At 42.6% G+C, this 16046-nt stretch overlaps 1 protein-coding gene across 1 annotated transcript in view; it reads left to right on the forward strand.

The window, feature by feature from the left end:
- The first annotated feature begins 14333 nt into the window (after window positions 1-14333).
- The window catches only part of LOC145399709 (glutamate receptor ionotropic, delta-2-like), a 119569-nt gene continuing 117856 nt past the window's right edge, over window positions 14334-16046 (forward strand). Inside the window, exon 1 of the mRNA XM_080272255.1 lies at window positions 14334-14468. Within this exon, the coding sequence (XP_080128381.1) occupies window positions 14334-14468 (135 nt within the window). The remainder of the gene's footprint in view (window positions 14469-16046) is intronic.

The raw sequence follows: 16046 nt of genomic DNA on the forward strand, positions 1-16046 counted from the left end.
TAGTTAGACCTACATCATGGATGGCCATAGCAGGAACTATCAATATAAATTTAGTTCATAAATATTATTTAGAAATATTTTTAAACTAAAAACATTCGAACGCAACCAGTTAAACCTTAATGTAAATATGTGCAATGGCATTAAATTACATATATACTTATCAGTATTTCGTCCTCCCCGCCCATCTTTTGTATTACTTCTTGTAGCCGTCCAGGCATGGACTCAACATGCCTGTATACTATCTGGTGCTTCCGTCTCAACACTTCCCACTCCCATACAGTGTGTTGCAGTAGAGCTTGGCGAGTTTGTTCTTGGGCCTGATACCAAGTATAGACGATATTACCCCAGATATTTTCTATCTGGTTCATGTCACATCCTTTAGCAGGCCAGGTAGGTGGTTCAATCTGTGGGTGGTCTGTAATCCACTGTCGTACAACGCCTGCCATAGGAACTGGGCATCGGTCATTCACGAAATAAACCGGTCCATCATCTAGTAGGCCGTAAGCTCTCAGCGAAGGCAGCAGAACCTCATCCAGTATTTCTAAATGCTGAACTGCGGTGAATTGACCATGTATAGGAGTCAGTTCCCCCATGCTATTCAGATGGATCCATCCCCAGATACTGCACGTTATATGTCCACTTCTTGCCTCCTCATAGACGTTTTCTCGTGCATATCGGGTGTAGTTTGGTCGCCAGCAATGTATTTGTCCATGTGTGGAGGAAGCAAAAGTTTTCTTGTCGGAAAAAACAACTCGGCTCCAGAAATCCATGCCATGGTTTACGTATTCCCTTCCAAACTGCAGACATCATTCACGATGTCTGTCGGTGAGAGCTTCCTTTATAACTGGTGTCCTGTGGCGAATCCCTTGTTCATTCAGTTGTTGAATTGTTGTCCGAGTTGAGATGGGCAGGTTAAGAGTCTGTGTCATGGCAACTGCAGTGGTAAATGAATTGGCCTGCGCTGCATCCTTAATTGAGGCATCTTGTTCAGCTGTTGTTTTTTTAGGTCAGGCCGTCGTTCGCCGATCGTTTAAATTTCCTTCTACCTCCCATCGTCTGACCCATAGGTATACTGTATCTCTCGTTATTTCCAAGATCACGGACATGCCGCTTTCGTGTCTGCCAATGATTCTTCCTCTCAGTGCAGTTCTTTCCTTGTGGCCACGAATCATATTACTTACGAGCGATTCCCGTCCTACTTCTTTGAGAGCGGCCACAGTACTTTTTTTTTTTTTTTAATGGCCATCACCCTGAAGAGAGCATTAGACCAGCAAGAATCAATAATCATGAAAGCCAAAAAAATGATATGAAATATTTGCATCTGTTTCATACCAATATTAAGTTATTATTCATGATTGAAACATAATAAGTAATAACGAATACATCAGTATACAGGGACAGTACCAGGACAAATACTTTCATCTATACATCACATGTAGACTCATTACTATACTACTACAAAATAATCAAATAATTATCAAAATTATGTAAACAATACATAAAAGGAACAATTGTGAATTTAATGGTCCTGAACAAAAGAAAAAAAAATACACGTTTATATAAATGTAAACTCCTTCTGCGATTCACAAATATATAAAAGTGTATTGATGTATATACATATGTACAAAAACCATATCCCTATATACAAAAAGAAAAAGAAAAAAAGAGATATATAATAATAAAGAAGGAACCACAACCACGTTCATAAAATAAATCACAACTCTCTGAGCAGTCTGGTCTCTTTCAGGAAAGGCATCAGTTTATTTGCCACACTATCGTCCCCATTACCCAAGACAGAATCAAGTGTGAAAGGGAGGGCATTTGTCCTACAGTAGGCAGCCAGAGAAATACGTTCCCCAGCATACCTACTGCAGTACAAAAGGATGTGACTAATAGATAAACCGCGTCACAGGTGGTACATCGCGGTGGAAATTGTCTGTTAGTATATGGTAACATACGTGTTATTAGGGTGGAATTCATGCGGAGGCGGTCTAAAGCGACCTCCTCCCGTCTTTTTCCTCGAGAGGAACTGGACCAGTCACATATGGTCCTTTTGACTGAGAGAATTGCCAGGTCGGTACACTGACTTTGTCACAGAAGATTAATTGATTTCTTTCCGAAAGAGAGACTAGACTGTAGATCACGAGGAACGTCCCAAGTCTCCTCGAGTTCTATAGCCGATTTAGCTACTACGTCAGCCAGCTCATCACCGTAAATACCGCAATGACCAGGCACCCAGATCAGAGAGAAGGATTTAGTACATGTGTGCAGCTTATTGATAATGCGGCCCAGGACCTCATGTGAAGCAGTCCTGAATGAATGAATTGCTTGAAGGGCTGACTTAGAGTCCAAGAAAATGACAAAACTGTCATGATCTGAACGCAAGGCACAGTCTATAGCTTGGTCTATGGCAAATAATTCGGCAGTGAATACAGACATATGGGGGGGGGGGGGCAAGCGAAAATGGATGCGGCACTCCATAGACCACACACTCGCACCCACACATTCATCCATCTTAGAGCCATCGGTGTACAAGTGGAATGATGCTAGGTGTCTAATGAGGATCATCTGGAACAACTGTCGTACCTCCACTCCGGCGCCTTGTACTTTGTGACGGGGAGCCAGTCAGTTTAATTGTGGCAGCAAGAGACTCCCAGGAAGCTATTTTTGATGTTAAAACCTGATCCCCATTAGAAAGGTCGTACCCTAACACCTCACAGGGGAAGTGAAGCCTCACAGCCACAGCTTGAGGGCCGCATACAGCAGGTATTCCCACTGTAGGAAGATCCGACAAGTTGGAAGGCCAAGTGAGCGTTTACAGTAGGTGGTGATACCATAAGAAAATAGCAGGTGGTCACGTTGTAAACGGAGGGAAGGCACATTAGCATCCACTTCCAACCGCTCCACACGAGTACATTGAAGGGCTCTGAGAGATATACGCAAGCACACGTTCTGAAGCACATCAAGTCTACAGAGTACAGCATCTGATGCCGACCCATACACTTGTGAGCCATATTCAAGCTTAGAACGGATAAGGGACTTATGCACCATCAATAAAGATGTTCTGTCTGCTCCCCACGATTTACTGGAAACTTGAGGACGTTTACTTTTTTACTACAAGAAACAAGCAAATGATTAATATGTGTTCTCCAACTGAGCCTACTGTCAAAATGTAGACCCAGGAATCTGACTGAATTTTGAAAAGGTATCGCCTGATTGTCTAAAGTCAAATGCAAAGGAGGTACGTTAAGTTTACGAGTAAAAACAACACTGACACACTTAGGGAAGGAAAATTTAAATCCCCACTCCAGGGCCCAACGCTGAACAGATTCAAGTGCCAGTTGAATCTGCTCTGCCGAGGACTTTGCATTGCGGGAAGAGTGCCACACTGTACAGGCATCAGCATAGAGTGAGTATCTAATCATCCTGGAAACGGAAGCAGATGATAGAATGTCATTAATGGCAACACTGAGCAAAGTAGGGCTAAGCACACTTCCTTGTGGTACCCCCTTCTCTTGGACAAATATGTCCGAAGTTACATTACAGGGTAACCTGACGGAAAATGTTCTGTCAGTAAGAATGTTCTGAAGGAAAATGGACAAATTACCTCTTAAACCATAAGCGTAGAGTTTACATAGTATTTCGTTTTGCCAGGTCATATCATAAGCCTTATGAATATCCAGAAAAATTCCTATCATGAATTCGAGATTGGCAAAAGCCTCGGCTATGCAATACTCCACGTGCACTAAATGATCTAAAGTGGACCTGTATTTATGGAATCCACTCTGCTGATCACTTAATACACCCTTCGACTCTAAAACAAAAAGTAACCTTTTATTAACCATATGTTCAAAGACCTTACATAGACAGTCAGTCAACGCAATAGGTCGAAATGAGCGGGGACTCGTAAGGCGACCATCCTGGCGAGGTATTGGTATGATGTGTGTGCAGTGCCATGAGTTTGGGAACGTGCGAGCCACCCAAATCTCATTGTACATCGCTAACAGCTTACTCAGGTTGTCCTGAGTAAGATGCTGAATCATACTGTACATAATGGTGGATGGACCAGGACTGGAGCCTTTACAGGATTTAAGAGCAAGGAGAAGTTCATCTAATGTAAATTCGGAGTTGTAGCTGGTATCTCTGTCTTCAGTGGCAAAGTCAAAATTTTGCAGCTCAGCCATACGCTTATGGTGGAGAAAGCGAGGATCATAGTTGACTGACCTGTTTACCTACGCAAAATGGTTGGCAATAGTATTGGCAATGTCCACGGGATCGTCAGTGACATTCCCGGCCACCTCAAGTGTGGTGATCGGTGACCGGGTGTACTTGTTGTTTAATACATTTATGGTGGACCAGACCTGACTTAGTAGGGTGGAGCGATTCACCGTGGACACAAAACTACGCCAGTTATTCTGTTTTGCTGCTTTAATTGTCCTCCTTGCCTCAGCCTTAGCTGCTTTGTAGGCAATAAAGTTTGATTCTATTGGCTGTTTCTCAAAAAATCCTGTATCTCCTATTGCGCTTTGTGAGTGCTTGTCAGCAATCTGGTGTCCATCATGAAACTCCACGCTTGTTTGGAATTGTAGATGTCTTGGGAATAGCAGCCTCAGCTGTGTGTATAATGAAAGTCTGTAGGTGTGCAACTTTCTCATCAATGTTATCTCCCGATATATCTAGACTGGCGACCCTTGAGTAGTACCCCCAATCTGCTTTCTTAAAGTTATATTTAGATGGTGGAGGAGGCCGAGAATCATCGCGTGTATAAGAAAGAGAGATTGGAAAATGATCGCTACCCATCGAGTCGTCATACGGGTCCCAAGAGATGTTAGTGTGTATATCGGAATGTGACAAGGACAGATCTATACATGACATGTTGTCAGTGCAGTCATCTACATGAGTCGCTCTACCCTTGTTTAGAAGACAGAGGTTTGATTGTAATATTAGGTCGGTTACTTGCTCTCCCCTACCATCACTTCTCAAGCTTCCCCACTGACAGTGATGGGCTTTAAAATCCCCTAAAATTAATTTTCGACCCGGAAGATGATGGGTTAGGGAAGTGAAAACATCACCATCAACGGGACCACGGGGAGGACAGTAGATAGAACAAATAGACAGATATGTGTTATTAAATTTTACTCTGGACGCGACAGCTTCCAAAGTAGAATTTAGAACCACTTCTATTTGTGGGTGTGATTTGTGTATGTATATCGCAACTCCGTGACCATCATATCTTCTATACGAATGGCAGTGTTTGAACTGTGGAGGATCAGGGTGATCCACCAAGGGTGTCTCCTATAAACAAACAACGTCTGGCCTGTGTATAGATAGCAAAATTGCTATATTGTGGACTTTATTCCCAAGAGTCCTACAATTCCATTGTAACACAGTGACTGTGACGATTTAAGATTTACGAGAGGGGCCAGTGTGCTTAGCTTTTTTATGCCACCCGCCGCCAGGCGAGTGGCTACCGGGAGACCTATCCCAGTGCTTACTAACAGAAACCTCCATATGTTGCTCATCAATACTTCTGTTTAGGCTTTACTGACTGAGAGGCAGCAGCAGCCTGAGAGTAGCAAGGTGCAACAGGGGTGTCAGTTTGAGAGGAGGATTGGATAGGAGGCTCAGATGGAGAGGTAGAGTGTGTGTCAAGAGGGACAGGTTCAGGGTCAGTCTGTGTTTCAACAGAACACATCACGGGACGGGCATTACCGCCGAAACATAGGACCTATTCGGCGTGGGAGTTGCATGCAACTCCTTCACCTTTTTCCTAGCGTCGTAGTAGGAAATGCCCTCAGTTGCTTTCACTGCGCAGACCTCCTTCTCCTCCTTCCACTTGGGACAATCCCTAGAGGAAGTGAAGTGTGCGCCCTTGCAGTGAAAACAACGTACCATCTCCGATGTGCAGTGTTCAGCATCATGTCCCTGTGTTCCACATTTGCCACACACTGACTGGGAAGCCTGACAAGTCTTATCACCGTGCCCGTACAAATGACACCTTAGACATCGAAGTGGATTAGCGATATAAGGCCTTACATTAACAATTTCATATCCAACTTTGACATGGTCTGGGAGTGAAACTTTTCCAAAAGTCAAGACAATAGTGGCAGTCTTCGTCTTCATGCCTTCAGAAAATCTGGTTATAAATCAGGCATTGATTACGTCCTGTTGAGCAAGTTTCCGTATGATCTCGTCCTCTTCCATAACCATAAGATCCCTGCAAGTGATAACACCTTTACAGGAATTCATGGAGTGCGGGATCTTCGGCTCGACATCATATTCATGGAACTTCTGTAGTTTCATCAAATCTTTTACCTGGGAGGAGTTGAAGGTTTTGATGAGGAGGTCTCCATTTGCAAGTTTTTTCACCTGTTCCATCACCCCAGCACAGTAACCAGTTACTTTCTTGATGAAAGGATTGATACTGCTCAAGGGTGTGGAACCGAGAGCATAGAGCGTTACAAACTGTGCATTTTTTACGCTAATGTCCAGATCGGTATGAGTCTGGGGCCGCTTAGTCAGGGGGCGGTCAGTCCGTGGTACAGTCCTAGGTTCATCAGGACCACCTCCCCCCCTAAAGGGGGGGGAGGCGTCAGGGGCGTCCGACATAGTAACCCCCCCCCCTAACGGGGGAAGTGGGAAGAAGGACGAAAACGAGCAAGGGACAAAACACACTGGGACCAAACACCTAAGGCTGAAATTGCCCTCTCAAACCACTCCAGGGGGCCCGACCGTGTTTATTCACGCCCCAGAGCGATCAGTGGGAGGGACCTCCGTGGGCAGCAGCAAAGGTAATCTCAGTACACAGGAACAGACACCTACTGTTCCAAACTAACAGGGAGAGGAGGAAAGTGATAAACTAGCTAGCCTAACGCACACCAGAAGGGTGAAAAAAATAAGCTAATTGCCGGTGAGGCAGCCCTAGGTAGCTAAAGGAGAGCTCAGCAGTACACAACCTCACTCTCCACGACCATGCATAAAAAAGTGAAAGTATATACACCCTCTTATGGGGTAGAATGACGTCACTCTTAGAGACTCAGGGCCTTGGTGATGGATTAGGGTTAATTGACGTGTTAAGATACTCTCAGCATTGCTAGCACAGCACAAAGTCGGCTTCTCACTCTGGTAGCTGTGGTGAATAAATGAATAACGATAAGTAATGTTGAGTGAGTAACGATGAGTGAGATGAGTGATGAGTGAGTTGACTGGGTCAGGACTGTGTTGTATGCCCCATCACCCCTGCATCAGCGTGGTGGTGGAGGTGATAGAGGGTGGTTGGGGAGAAGGGTGGGGTCAGGTGGGGAATGATGTGGTAGTGGGTTGTGAGTCAGTGCTTTCTCTGCTCTCGCCTCCTTCTTTCTTAGCAACCATAAATACTTGTTGTTCGTTGGTTCGCTGATTGTAAATTGACGTAGAAATTGCAAGATTGGGTGTAACAATATAATGTCAAACCACTGCCAATATAAATTTGTGAGGCATCGTGTGGCCCGAACTTGTAGTGTTGTTTGTTTTCTATTTTGATAATATAGAGTGGACTGTAGACTCGTACACTCATAGACGTGGTTCGTACATTCGCTGCCACCAAAATAATACATCAAACTTGTGGTGAATTATATCGTAGCCGTAGCCAAGCTGGAGTTAACAGTGAGTTGATTTGTAGGAGATAATCTTAGTTGTACTTGTCATCCATGACAGGAGAAAGATAAAGATGAGTACTGGAGTTTGACTGTAGTTTATTGCTTCAAAGGGGATATCTCAAGACCAATATAGTTTCACAGAGCGTAATGGTATGAGAATGTTTTATGCTTGATAACTTCGCCAACCTGCCCTTTTCCCCACCGTGTATCTCTCTAGTCCCCTTCTCGCTCTCTCTCCTGGCTTCTTCTGGCTCCTAACTCCTTGTCTCTCGTATAGGAGAGATTGTGTCACGTGTAATGCACGGTTGAGTGGACCTCTCTCGATTCTGGGGACCTTCCGATCAGGCGTCACGAGGTGCTGGATATGGCATTCCTAAGAGAGATTGTGACCGCCATTTTCTTTAGCCCTAGCTATGGCTTTCACTTAACCTCTAGATTACATATGTACGCCACCAGCTATTATGTATTGTATTATGATACTTTAGACTCCTGACACCATGTAGTTCTTCCTGCAGAAACAAATCTAAATTAAGGCAGAGATACGATCATAAAAATGTTCGTGTATTTCGCCGCTGGAACCACTCCAAGGTTTTTCCCATTATGTGTAATAACCTGTACATCTATGAATACTTAACAAAACAATGAGTGCAACAGATTCTATGACTACCTTTTTAAATCATAGCTTTAGTTCTTTTATATTAACTTGACCCATATGTTTGTCTCAGTGACAGAAAAAGACAGTGCTAAAGCTCTACACACTTTCCATGACACTTTTTTGTGACTGTTATATTGTAGTGCCAATCTAATGTTACAACTCAGCATTAAAACTGGAGAAATGGCAGTTTAAGTCCAAATCAGAGTAAAAAAAAGTATAGGAAGTCTGTTCAGTAAGGGACTTGACCTTTTCCTTGAGAAGAAGAATGGTCACCATAATCAATCCTTCCCCATGCTGGCAAAGTAAGAACTGGGTATTTAACTCTCTCTATTCTCTCTCTCTCTCTCTCTCTCTCTCTCTCTCTCTCTCTCTCTCTCTCTCTCTCTCTCTCAACTGAAGCACATGGTCTTATTTTCTTTCTTTTTTTCTTTTGAGTAAAGCACGGAACCAACTGAGCACACCAATCTTCTTGTGGCTACTTCGGCCAAAAAGGTCTTGTTTATTGCTCAAAGTATCACATTTAAAAAATTACAGTAGACAGATTTGCCGAATTTACATATTTGCATTAAGTCCATCAATAATGAAATATGGTCTTTAGTATCGTTGATATAAGTATGGTTTACTGACAGCTTAAATTATTCTTGGTATTTAACTAATGCAGGTTCTAGTATTTGGATAGTAGGTTTCTGTGTGGTGGAAGGCTGAAGGAGCATTCTTATGTACCATTTTATTTGCTTCTTTGTATAGGTTAAGGCCTGATAACGTCTCTGGGATCGCTTTGTGTGTGTGTGTGTGTGTGTGTGTGTGTGTGTGTGTGTGTGTGTGTGTGTGTGTGTGTAACTCGAAGTATAATTTTTTCCTAAAGTGGCCGCAGTGGCAGAACATAACTAACATGTATGACATTTCCACACATTAAAACAGATCATCCTATGCTAATACCGATGACAATAAATACAATCTTCCCATTGAGGTGTATGGAAGAAAAATTTGCAACGGGTTACATCAATATTCAAACAAGTACATCTATCAGTGATGTGTCATATTTGTGTCAGTTACATCAAGATACGTACTCAGTAACTCTGTAATTAATGCAGTCTCCACCCTATGAAATACAGATATCAAAAACACTAAATCCTCGTCACCCTGAAGTGTAACTCGTCGGTTAAGAAGGCTTCGTAGCACATTTTCCTCAACGAATTATTTTTGGGTCCAGCTGGTTAATATAATTTTGTACATCATTGTTTTTTTTATGCGTCTGATTCTATGCATAGGCTTAACAGCCAGTTCCATTAGGCCTAGCAGTCCTCCTTTGTGATATACAGCTCCACATGTCACCACTTCGGGGATATCGCCCACTGTCCGAGTTGAATACACGATAGGGTTGTCTCAACATGCACGGGTAGCATTGTGTGGGTAAGAAACAGTCACAACACGCACGGATAGTATTGTGTAGGCAAGAAACCATCACAACATTCACGGGTAGTATTTGTGGGCAAGAAACCATCACAACATTCACGGGTAGTATTTGTGGGCATGAAACAGTCACAACATGCACGGATAGTACTTTGTTGGCAAAGGGACAGTCGCAACATATACAGGTATGAATGACAAGGAAAGCAGCCAAAGATGTAAACAGTTCCCTGGGTTATAAGTTATCTGATCTTACCTGGTGACATGTTTTATGTCCAAGTGCGATACCGTGACCCACGTTATTGTCGGTCCTACTCGTGACCACCACCTTCCCAAGTTATTTCCGTAATGGGTAAAGTAGCCCGCAGACTTCTACGACTCATTCTGGGCTCAATAGACTCATCTGTCGTTAACGGAAATAAAAAATATATATATATATATTCCTGCCTATGTGAGGGTCAATGATGCCAGTGTTCACATTCTTTAGATCTTTTGCCCCACACTACTACAATTCTCTGGCGTCTTGTGCATTAAATATTGCAACTATTCTCATCAAAAGAATAAATCTATTCTTGTGTGACCTATGTAGCAGAGAATTAATATAAAAAGTACAAATAAATACTTCAATAGAATGATAAGTTGCAACAAACAGAATAAGTCGTTCAGAAAAAAAAAAAGTTTAAGGAAACCCCACAGATTACACGCATAGGGTAAGTCATACGGATATTACATTTTAGTATATTGTGTGTTAACGATGCGAATTATCTTGGTTTTCCGTACCTGTATCAATCCATGTTATGTCCAGTAGAGAACCTGAATATCTCCTCTGATAGTCTATCTATCTATCTATTGCCAGAGGCCTCAATCCCGTTCGGGGTGGCCACAAACAAATCGCCTCCACGTCGCCCTGTCCCCCGCCATTTCACTGCCCTGCTCCCAACTCACACCCCCCTCTCTCATATACCTCTCCACCCCATTCCGCCATCTCATTCTCGGCCTCCCCCTCCCTTCCCCCCCTCCACCTCACTCACATACACTCTCTTCGTCAGTCTTTCATCCTCCATCATCTCCACATGGCCAAACCACCTCAGTGTATTCCTCCTAACGCTTCCTATCACATTCACATCCACACCACAACGGTCCTTTATATCCTCATTTGTCAGCCTTTCTTTCCATGTGACTCCACAGACTCCTCTTAAATAACCAATTTCCACTCCTTTCACTCTTGACTCCTTCCAACAACGTCCAAGCTTCACAACCATCCTTTAGAGTTGGTATCACAATACTGTCATGTAGTAACTTTTTCACGTCCATGCTCACTTCCCTGTTTCTTATCACTGTTTTCAAGGAACCTGCAACCTTTCTTCCCTGCTGTACCCTTTCAAGCACTTCACCCTCCAAACCTCCATCCTTGCTCATCACACTACCCAAATACTTAAACGTACTCATATATTCCAATTCCTCACCATCCAACCTCGCTGTATATTCACTGACTTCACCTCTCTCACAGACCATCACTTTACTCTTCCCTACTGTACATTCACCTTTAGATTCCATTTCTTACACACTCTCACAAACTCATCCACCAAGCCTTGCAGCTCCTCTTCTTCTTCACTGAACAACACAGTATCATCTGCAAACAACAGTACAGGGAGTTTCCAAACACTACCCTCTCTCACTACCCTCTGATAGTGATGATATTAATAAAGTAAAATAAACTCATCCACGAATCTATTAAGGTGTAATATGCAGAGTAAATCGCTAAAGAAGAAATACTACAATTCATCCTACATGTCAGAGAATTCGTTCATGTTTGTGTGTGTGTGTGTGTGTGTGTGTGTGTGTGTGTGTGTGTGAGAGAGAGAGAGAGAGAGAGAGAGAGAGAGAGAGAGAGAGAGAGAGAGAGAGAGAGAAAGAGAGAGAGAGAGAGATGACTGCAATAAATTCGGGTGTGCCTGGGTTTCCGTGTCACTGGCCGCCTGACCCTTCGTGGCTGACTACCTCACCCGCCGCTGCCTGACTATCGCCTCTCCGCTGGTAAGTCTTGAGTGTGGCGCGTTGTTGTGAAAGGATTAGCGTATGAACAGTGAGAATGATTCAATGCGCGAGTGTGGCTAGAGGTGAGGGGTTGGTTTTTGGAGGCTGCAGAGTGATCCATAATGTATGCATCTTGGTGATTTAACAATCCTTCAGCAAAAATGTGAAAAAAAAAAAAAAAAAAAAGGCCCAGCAGTTTATAACTGCACGAGGTAGAATAAATCCGACACTCAAGATTTAATATATCGTTTATCCAGGAGCTTAATCGGTAAGCGATTTCCATCCATGAAGGAAATTTTGAAGATTCTGCTTTTTTTAATGCTATTGATTTTCCGTCATATTTTACATTAATAATGACTAATGAGAGAGACTTAGAAAAAAAAAAACTGACCATTATAGCTTCACTTTGTTACAGCAATAAATAAAGAAAAAACTATACTGATTTGGAGGCTGTACTGTCAATAACTCAACAGTTAGAATAGTAGAAATGGGTTTGTGGGGGAGTTAATATGGAGAAAGACAGATAAATGAGGAAGTTAGGGAGTTTAATGGTGTTGATGTGGATTTGTGTATGGCCTAGGTTTTTGTTCTTTTGCAACTTATTTCGGATAGCTGGATGGAGGAAAAAGTGCTACGGCTCTACAAACGGGACTTTCAGTAGCACTCCCACGTGACTGACACCATGTGTTAGTGTTAATCTATTGTTACAGCGTAACATTCACTATGGAGGGGTAGCAGTTTTTGTCCAGGTCAGAGTAAAAAAAAAAAAATGTATAGTAGTGCGTACAGTGAGATAGAGGGAGTGTGAAGTGGAGGGACGGGCTGGAGATGTATGTGATTGAGTGGTGTGAGATGAAGGAACAACCAACTGATGGCAGAGGAGGGGATTAAGTGAGAGTGATTTGTTCGTATCCATCCCTTGCAGGATTAATAAATATACAATAGTAATTGAAATGTGTCTGAAGAGCACAGCACCCAAAGTTTGACAGTGACCTATGACCTTGAACTCTGATCAATCTTCGCCAAAATCAAATAACTTCTTCCAATCCCCACAAACGATGTGTGCCAATTTTTTTCTTGAAACCGGATCAAGTAATCATTGGCTGTTTTGTCAATACACGGTAAATATACATTTACATGTAGCCAGACAAAAAAGTATCGGTGCACACTTGTCGCGAAGCAATTTCTGACACAGGACGATGGCTGCTGGAAACAGAACGACAATTTTTTCCACACGCTGATAAATTTGCTTTCTTACGGATGCTATATATTACTTGCTGGTGATTCTAGTCCCTATGGTTGCTATACGCATATTAAGATAATTATAGATAATCTTCTTGAGAATACATGAACTGCATTGATCATTTCGGATATCATTGTACCCTATCTCCACAATACTTTTTTTGGCTGACTGTACATACATAGAAACGGATTCCAATACAATAACAATACTTTCAACGTTGGTTATTAAATTACAAACAATAACACGGCGCTCTGTGGTTAGTATACTCATGGAGTTCTCAAAAGCAGCCGGAGCTGTATTGCAATATCCTAAATTCCAAACGTCTTCTGCATGTGTTCTCTCTCTCTCTCTCTCTCTCTCTCTCTCTCTCTCTCTCTCATAGTGCTGCATTCCCCATCCCACAACAAGGACATTTATGTCACAATTTTACTAGTCGATTAGAAACGGAAACCTCCTTTATCTAATTTTTAACATTTTTCAGTAAGAACCAAATTGCAGTGTTTTCCTGTATGCTAATCGGTCGCTTGGGAGAGTGATCATTTTCATGGTCCTTTAAATCTGCATAAACCTGTATTCGTTTCAGATCCCTTCATTGCCTGGGCGTTGTTTGTTTCTCAGTCTGAATACTATACTAATTTTACACTAACATGGCTTAAAAATTCCATCTCTCCATCTTGAACGCAGAGCTGGGACAATAGATTAATACTAAAATATGGCAGCAGTCTCGAAGACGTGTAATAGAAAGGATGTACTCGTATTGCCGAAGTGTTGACATTCTGCCACTGAGTTACGTGATAAAAGCTACAGAAGGACGAAATTCTGGGCCATGTTAGAGTAGAATATACTGTAATCTATTATTCAATTCTCTTATTTCCTCCACCTTCACCATATATATTTTTTTCATAAAATTTTTCTTTGACATACTTCAGAAATTATACAAGAGATGAATGCCCTTTTCTGATCTGGATCCAGATACTTTACCTATGAATCCAGTTTTTTAATAGCGAAGGGGATGAGAAACTCTCCACAGTATTTTCGTTTAGTGTAATATGGAAAAGAAATAGCTAAGGAAAATCTGCTAACAAGCCTCTTATGTTACCTAGAGTAAAACAGAAAACGCCACGATAAGGAGGAGGGGGACATTCTGCTGGGCTGGTTATGTTTTAATTATTTTCCCTCTAAGTCATTTTTCTTCTTTTTAGGCTCTTTTTAGGCTCAATCAACGTTCAATACTCCTATGACTATTTATTTTTTTCATCCATACTTTACTGATTTCCCCCCCACATTTTGGAGGACCTGTGAGTCCTCCACCATTCCTCATTCGATTTATTGTCTCACGCAGAGCGAAATAATGAATCCTCCAAGATCATTCAAGAAGACTGTTATTGAGCAGCGTGTGAAATTCGTAAGACTGAGCACCGCAGGCCTCTCCCTACGCGCCGTAGCCGAGGAAACAGGCACCAGCACAACCACGGTGCGCAGATGGGTACAGCGGTGGAGGAAGGAAGGCAGCCTGCACTCTAGAAAGTCGCGTGATAGACTCTACTCCTCTCTGATTAAATTAATGCTCTTTTGTCCTCACGAATCACAGTTTGCCTACCGTCTCAGTTATCTTTCGTCAGCGTGTGTGTTTCCCTATCTCAGTGACCCTTCGTCTGTGTCTCCCCCTCCTAGAGAGCCTTCATCCAGTTTGTCTCCCCGGACCAGAGAACTTTCTTCTGTCTTTTCCTATCCCAGACAACTTTCGTCTGACAGTGTGTGTTCCCGACCCAGTGAGCTTTCGTCCAGTGTAACTCCCTGCACCAGAGAGTTTTCGTCTGTGTCTTCCTGTCTCAGAGATTTTTTGTCTGCCACTGTGTGTTCCCGACCTAGTGAGCTTTCGTCCACTGTGTCTTCCCATCCCAGCAAGCTTTCGTCTATGTGTGAAGCTACTGATCAGCCACCTACTACTCAGACCAGAAACAGAACTACTGATAATGAAGGCAAACACTTCTCCCCCTATTGTGGCATTTGTCATATGCAGTACTGTCACCTGTGTAGATACGTGATTCCTCTCACGACATTCTCTCCTCTGAGTTACCAAGGACCCGTGAAGCCAATGCCAGGTAATATCCAGTAAATTCTCTTCGTTTGTAGTTACTTATAGGATTATAAGTGTATGATATTACCTTCAATCATAGTTATGGAATAGATAATCCAAAAGTGGTCGAGCCTCAATATAAAATAAGTGTTTGCTTATGGCAAAGTTTTATTTCCTTGTGATTAAACATTTACTTCACTATCCATGTCTAGCCAGACGCCTTGATCCCAGGGAGGGGTGACCGTTTTACAACCTAATAATTCCCTAAGTTGAATAAACGAGTCTGGAAGTAACTAAAATTAGGTATGTGGTAGCACTCAACAAGAAACGAACATGGATGTACCTTATGTTGCGTACTGGTGTGGACATAGGTACTTTAGTTTCTCCCCAGGCTGAACAAGATAGAAAGTACTATAAACACAGTCTGGTCCATAAACAGCACATCACCTTTCCTGAGCCTGATGCATGCTCCATCTCCAAACTCCAAGGAATAACCGTAGTGAAGAAGTTAACCATTTGGCAGCAGTGAGTCATCTGACTGACTGGTGAATAAACCCGTATATCATAATCTGGAGTAATGTAAAGGAGGTCGTTTATTCCTGGCTAAAAACCTGAAGTGCAATAGCTTTTAAGCTTTTTGGTGCCCTGGGTTTTGTTTCAACATAGTTACATCGTCTGACGTTAGCCAAGCATTTTGAAAATCAATGTGGTGAATCCGCAGTTACTGACAAGATTAGTTTATTTGGCCTCAGACCTGCGCCATGAGCGTCATTTGATGCAGATGCACCACACCGATTTTCAAAGTCCATTGAGAGAGAGACAGGTGAGGCGACAGAAGTTTTGATTTTGGCTGTACCTATGAAATGACCTCACAGGGGCAGTTGTTTACCTGCAGTCGGCGAGTTTGCTTAGACAAGTATACGGGAGTTAAACAAGAACAACTTTAACTAGGCATAAAATTGCCAGCTCTCCATCTTGAATTTT

This window comes from Coenobita brevimanus, chromosome 50 (assembly GCF_032717465.1).
Source record: "Coenobita brevimanus isolate Jiangsu-jjx chromosome 50, ASM3271746v2, whole genome shotgun sequence".
NCBI lineage: Eukaryota > Metazoa > Arthropoda > Malacostraca > Decapoda > Coenobitidae > Coenobita > Coenobita brevimanus.